Source organism: Octopus sinensis, linkage group LG7, assembly GCF_006345805.1.
Source record: "Octopus sinensis linkage group LG7, ASM634580v1, whole genome shotgun sequence".
Lineage (NCBI taxonomy): Eukaryota > Metazoa > Mollusca > Cephalopoda > Octopoda > Octopodidae > Octopus > Octopus sinensis.
In genome coordinates, this window is record NC_043003.1 from 26,362,849 (window position 1) to 26,370,348 (window position 7,500).

Sequence of the window (7,500 nt, forward strand, 5' to 3'; positions counted from 1 at the left end):
ATGCACTGGGGTCGATGTAATCGACTCAATCCCTTTGTCTGTCCTTGTTTGTTCCCTCTATGTTTAGCCCCTTGTGGGCAATAAAGAAATAAGAGAGAATGACAGAATAAGTGCCAGACAAACAAAAAAAAATATGTGCAAGGATCACTTTGTCTGACCAAACCCTTCAAGACAGTGCCCAAGTGTGTCTGCAGTTCAGTGACTGAAACAAGTAAAAGATACAAGATAATTAAACTGGTGTCTGGGACATAAATTAACTTGGAAATTTGACAGGTTATAATTTAGATCACTTTAAAGAAAGTTTGTCTCATACATCCATGGGCAATTTCAGACAGGCTGGTTGGTATCAGAAGGGCAAAGCACTTCCTTGGCTAATTTGATGACTTTAGCTTAATTATATAAATTCACTACCTATTTCTTTATTGTCCACAAGGGGCTAAACATAGAGGGGACAAACAAGTACAGACAAACGGATTAAGATTACATCGACCCCAGTGCGTCACTGGTACTTAATTTATCAACCCCCATAAGGATGAAAAGTAAAGTCGACCTCGGTGGAATTTGAACTCAGAATGCAGCAGCGGACGAAATACCACAAAGCATTTCGCCCGGTGTGCTAACGTTTCTGCCAGCTCATCCAAGATCCTTGCAGCAAACAATAGAGTAACATTTATCCCCTGATGTTAAAATACCACAATAAATTGGTGTTTAAGGATAACCAAAGTGACTGGGGAGAAGTGTTTCCTCTTCCTGAAGATGAAGTACCTTATTTAAGTACAAGGATTGACAATGGTACAAGAACGGCTAAACAGACTTGCTCTAATGGCAATTGGAAACAATGTTCTCATGGAATTGCATGAAACAATTACATTTTAATTGTTTTTAACCTTGTAAAAATAAACTGAATTTTGTTTTCTAGACTGACTTAAAAAAAATTTTTTTTTTACGTTTTGAAAATATTACTGAGGGCCTCGAAGCACCGATAGACCATGTCCTACAAAATCTTAATCTGGCAGTGTGTGTATGTGTGTGTGTAATATACATGCATAGCAATTCAAACAGCCACACATGTATCTACACACAAGTGTATACACACGCACACACACCCATACCAGCATGGAAAACGAACGTTCACACACACACGTACATACATTTTTATGGTGATCGAAATTTAACCATTTTTATTTATCACACACACACATATATACATACATACACAAGCGCGCATACACACACACACACACACACACACAACACACACACACACACATATATATATATATATATATATATATATATATACTCAAAATAAGCAACAAGAATGACTCCGGTAATTTGGTACGATCGTTTCGTTCTACAACATTTTATTAAATGATTATTTTGATTATAATCACCCCACGGATTTTTATGGATAACACCATACAAAATTCTGGTGCATCTAAATTAAGTACCATATTCATTTGAATCTTAATTTTGCTGAACTTATATATATATATATATATATATGCATATACACACACGAATATATACATACATACATACGTTTATAAACACACGCATTCACATGTATATACACAAACACACAAAGCCATATGGATAAAGCACAGTTTTCGTGAAATTTCGAAGTCACTTTCAACATATTTGACAACGTTTTTATCCAGTTGTTTCCTCAGTCAATCCTCGTTGACTGAATGAATATATATTTAAAACACCTAATTTTAACCACATACATACGCATGTATGTATACACCCGCAGAGGTACATACATGTGTAAAGTGACCATCTAATGTCGAAGCGAAAATGAAAGACATCTGTGAAAGGAAGAAATAAAACAGATGACGACAGTAGAGAGTTTGAGGAATGGAAGACTTGCAGACGAGAGTAAGAACCACTTGCAATATATGATAATATACACACAGGAGTCGGTGTGTGTATACATATATCAGTTACTATGTACATACGTACTATATTGAATGTGCGCGCGTGTATATATATATATATATATATATATATATATATATATATATATATATACACACACAGAAAGAAATACAACATATAATAGAACCAGACACACAGAGAAATACAGAACCCACCCCTCGTACATATATGTGGGTATGTATATGCGAGAGTGTGTGTGTGTGTGTATACACACACCGAAAAGGAATGAAGATTGACAGACGACAAAAAAGAATCACATACATACGTAATCCAGACGTGTGTACGTGTGTATACAGATACAATTGTTTGTGCATGTACGCGTATGTGTGCATGCGTTGTGGGGTGTATGTATAAGTGTGTGTGTGTATGTATAAGTGTGTATATATATATATATATACAAACATACATACATACAAGCGCGCTCGCGCGCTCAAAGAAAGATTATGTATGTATGAGTATATATTTTATCATACACCCACACATTTGCATGCATGCGCTTATTTGCAATAGACATAATATAGTGTGTGTGATCCCACAGTGTGTTTATGTATACATACAAACACACATATACACATGCATGCATATTCCTTGTGTGTGCGCGTGTATATATATATATATATATTATATATATATATATATATATGCACGCGCGTGCAAGCACATATTTATAATATAAAATTGAAAGCCTCTACTTAAACATACTATACACACGCACGTATGTGCTTGTGTGTGTGTGTATATATATATATATATATATATACATATGTTTATATATACACACACATACATACATACATTCAGTGTACGTCTAACTGGCTTTTATTTGTTTTCCTGCAATTCTTTTTCTTTTTTTTTTGTAGTTTTGATTTACCTATATATGTATGAGTATATATATACATTCATACATACATACATACATAGAGACACACACAAACACATATTAATAAAGAAAAGGACAATAAGATAAAAATGTTCAGGGGGAAGGGAGAAAGCGAAAGTTTCATATTTACCGTCTAGACGTCCCAAGTCAGAGTAGTCAGGTCGTACAGACATTGTTCATGGAGATGATTTCGCGAGTAGATCCTGTGAACCGAAAAGACAACACACTGTCAACAACAACAACCCCTCATAAAAAAAAATATATAAAGGTGTCAGTGGAATATAAAAAGCCGTAAGTGGTTTTATTCATACATAAGCGCCATTGCTGGGGCTGTCAGCCTCGCTTTGGAGCTGAGATACATCTTTCTCTTATTATCCCTCGATCTCTCTCATTCTCTCTTGTTCTCACTCATGCTCTCTTGCTCTCCCCCAGTCTTTCTCTTACTCTTTCTTGCTCATCCTCAACCTTCCTCTCTCTCTTTTACTCTCCCTCTCTCTTGCTCTCCCTCAATCTTTCTCTTTCTTACTCTCCCTTGCTCTCCCTCAATCTTTCTCTTTCTTACTCTCCCTTGCTCTCCCTATCTCTCTCTCACTCCCTCTCCCTTATTCCCCTTCTCGTTCTTCATATCTTTGTTTCTTTCTCCCAATGTTTCCATTTCTTTCTCATTCTCTCTCTCTCTCTCGGATTTCTATTCCTATCCCTCTCTTGTTCTTGCTATCTCTCTCCCTCTCTATTTTGCTCTTTCTATTTGTGTTTCTTCTCTTTCTCTTTTGGTTTTCCATTCCAATCTTCCCATTGCTACCTCTCCATCTCTCCCCTATTTCTGGTACTTTCTCTATCTCTCTCCTCCCTTTCTTTCTAAATCTTTCTATTCTTCTCTCTCTCTCTCTCTCTCGCTCAGTTTTCTCTTTATCTCTCTCCATTCACACTCTCAACTTCTTTCTCTCACTTTCTTTTTCTCCTTCCACTTTTCCTTCCTTGCTCTCTCTAGTTTCATTCTTACCTCTCTCTCTCTTTCTCTTCCACCACACTTTTCTATCTTTATCTCACCATTCCAATCTTCCTTGTTCTCTCTTTTTTGATCTTCTTGTCTCATTTGTCTGTCTCTCATCTCACTAACTTTCTCTCTCTCTCTCTCTCTCTCCGGCTTTCTGCCTTACTCTTCTACTTTCATTCTGTCTTCTTTTTCTCGCTACATTTCTCTGTCTTTCTCCATTTCTCTGTATCTCTCTGACTATAATCTCTCTCCCTTGTTCTTCCCATTTCTTTCAATTTTTCTCTTTATCTGACTTTGGTTCACTTTCTCGTTCTCTCTCTCCCTCCCTAAGTCTTTCTATGTCTCCTAAATTGCCCACTTATCTTTCTATCACTAGGTTTTACTATATTTCTGACTTTTTCTCTCTTCACATATGTGTGAGCATATATATATATTCGTCTGTCGTTGTGTTCCGAGTTCAAATTCCGCCGAGGTCGACTTTGCCTTTCATCCTTTCGGGGTCGATAAATTAAGGACCAGTTACGCACAGGGGTCGATGTAATCGACTTAATCCCTTTGTCTGTCCTTGTTTGTCCCCTCTGTGTTTAGCCCCTTGTGGGTAGTAAAGAAATATATATATATATATATATGTCTTTTCCATCTTCTTTTCATTGTCTTTCTTCATTTCTACTTTTTATCTCATTCACTATCTATTTATTCCTCTACCTTTCACTTTTTGTCTACTTTCCCTCCATATTATTCCTCCTTCTCGCCCTCTCTCTCTTACTATTCTATCTTGCCCCTCCTCCCTCCCTCTTATTCTTTCTATATCTCTCACTTTTGCATTCACACACACACACACACTCTCTCTCTCTCTCTCTATTGATCTATCTAATCTGTTCAGTTTCCCTTTTTTGTCTTCCTCCTTTTCTGTATTTTTTTGGCTTACCCTACTCATTTTCTACCCTTTCTTTCTTTTTACTTTTGTTCATTTAGGTTAAGTGACGCCAGAGAATCCAAAAACCCTGTCTTCAGTGACGTATGAAACACAGCCAAAATCACTTGTAACCCTGATACAAGCAGAGCTGTGTTGGCTCCTACATGCACAACCTCAGCAGACAGATTAATATTGGGCCCCTAGTCCTATGGGACCACAGACAACTAACCTGTGTGCCCATACCTTAGACCAGCATTGGAAGAAAAATTTTTAAATCAGGAATTTAGGAATAGGGATTTAGTTGACGAAAATCCACCCAAGCGCTTAACTTAGTACTTTATTTTACTAATCACCCACACTGGTACTTTATTTCACAGAATAATAAATACACATCCACTTTTAGTTGTACTTCACTCTTTCACACAGTATTCCTGTTTGCTGTCTCTCTTCTACACTTTTATATTCTCTTTCTCCCCCCCCCCTTGAAATATTTCATTTTCCCCTCTTTCTCTTTTTTCTTTTTCTGTCCCGCTCTTCAGTCTCACTTGGCACTTTCTATCTTTCTCCTCTTATCTTTTTCTTACTCTCTCTCTCTCTCTCTCTCTCAGTAATTCTCTCTTTCTATTCATCTTTATCTCTCTTAATATTTTTAATTTTCTCACACACTCTCTCCCTCTTTCTCAGTTTCTCTACATATCTATCTAGCTATCTACCTACCTACCTACTTCCCTTCCTCTTTCTTGCCCTTCCTTTCCAAATTTTTTGTGCCTTTTAACCCTATTATCTTTCTTTCTTTTTTTTCACTCTGTCCTGCTCTCCCTTCCTCTCTTTCTTACTATCTTACCCTCTCACCCATTGTCTTCTTTCTCTCACAGCCTTTTACTTTCTGCCTGTTTCACAGTTTAGACTCTCACTCTGTCCCTCCTCATCAAGTTTCTTCTCCACAAACCCGTTCATTGATATTCACACACTTATCTAATTGAGCATGCGCACACAAACACACACACACAGTACATTCACAACTACTAAACATATGAAAACAATTGTGTAAATTAAACAATACAACTTAACAGTTAGATGTATATACATATGGAGAGAAAAAGCATTTGCACACAAACACATCATCATATGCAGACACAAACACAGAGATAAACTTGTCAACATATACATTTGTACATACCTGGTTCAATGGTATGTTGCACATATATGCATACATAATATACAAACAGATAGGTTGAAAGATATAAACAGAGATAGATAGAGATAGATAGATAGATAGATAGATAGACAGATAGATAGATAGATAAGCAGATGACAGGTAGGTAGGTAGATATATACATATAATTTTTACATCATTGATCAGACTATCGGACATGATTGTACACCACTGATCACAATGTATTTTCTCATGTTGTGACTTTGGAAGAATGTTACCCTGCTAGCCAGGTGGGTAGGCCAACATTCCTCCATCACAAAGTTATCTATGTACAGTTGAGTGGACAGGAGCAACATGAACTGAAGTATTTTCTTCGAGAGTACAACACACCACCGGCCTGGGAATTGAAGCCACAACCTTGCAATTGTGAGCACAATGCCCTAACCACTAGGCCGACTGGCCTCGTGCCGGTGGCACGTAAAAAGCACCATCCGTTCGTAGCCGTTGCCAACTTCGCCTGGCCCCTGTGCTGGTGGCCCTTAAAAAGCACCATCTGATCATGGCCGTTTGCCAGACTCGCCTGGCACCTGTGCCAGTGGCACGTAAAAAGCACCCACTACACTCATGGAGTGGTTGGCATTAGGAAGGGCATCCAGCTGTAGAAACATTGTTGACTGGGCCTGGTGCAGCCTTCTGGCTTCCCAGACCCCAGTTGAACCGTCCAACCCATGCTAGCATGGAAAGCGGACGCTAAACGATGATGATGAGATTATATATATATATATATATATATATATATATTATATATATACACACATATATATATATACACATATGCAGTTAATCAAAGCCGGGTAGATTTGTTATTTGTTTCTCTTTACCTGCGTGAGTTGTTGAGTATTTCTGTCTGGGAGATTTTTTTATGGTAGTGAAATAGTTAGTTTTAACTGGTATTTCTAAATTTCAGTATGTGGTGAAGCAAATTTTTGCTGAACCCTAATTATAATTATACTCATAATTATATAATTTTTGTGTGTGTATATATACATACATACATATATCTACATACATACATATATATATAATATATATATATATTATATATATATATATATATATATATACATGCATATATACATACATATATATAAAACAGCTGTTTGGGTGTGTGTTCATCCACCATTTGAACAACATGGACACTCCATCTCATTTAGTTTTTCAGAATGTATATTTAATGTAGCTGGTTTCAGCTCTAATGTTGATGCAGATACAAGGACATCTGTGTTTGGAGTAAAAGAACTCCATTTTATATTTAAAATGCGATGAAGGCATTTTTGGTGGAATTGTCCAAACAATGTGAAATGTCTTTCATTACATGTCTATGTTCCAGAAGAATACAACAGGGATTGTAGGACAAATGATTTGTAAAGAGCTAATTTGTACTGTTATTTACATATCGTTGGTGCCAAACATGTAACTCCAAGCCACCAAATTCTTGTGCTGCTCTTTGAATTTGCAGATGTATTTCTGTATCCAGATTTCCATCATTTTGAACATAGACAGATGAAAGAATCAACAATCTCAAGTAACTTACCCTTAACAAAAATTTT

The 7,500-nt window shown here is 36.8% G+C and overlaps 1 protein-coding gene across 3 annotated transcripts in view; it reads right to left on the bottom strand.

Annotated features, from left to right (window-relative positions):
- The window catches only part of LOC115213810 (probable phospholipid-transporting ATPase IA), a 509,671-nt gene that overhangs the window by 364,005 nt on the left and 138,166 nt on the right, over positions 1 to 7,500 (bottom strand). For 2 of the 3 annotated variants that reach the window (XM_029782682.2, XM_036504660.1), the window contains exon 3: positions 2,952 to 3,024. In XM_029782682.2, the coding sequence (XP_029638542.1) occupies positions 2,952 to 2,994 (43 nt within the window). In that variant the 5' untranslated portion in view covers positions 2,995 to 3,024. Of the gene's footprint in view, positions 1 to 2,951; positions 3,192 to 7,500 lie in introns of those variants that run through there. The other variant, XM_036504659.1, reaches the window with a different exon arrangement.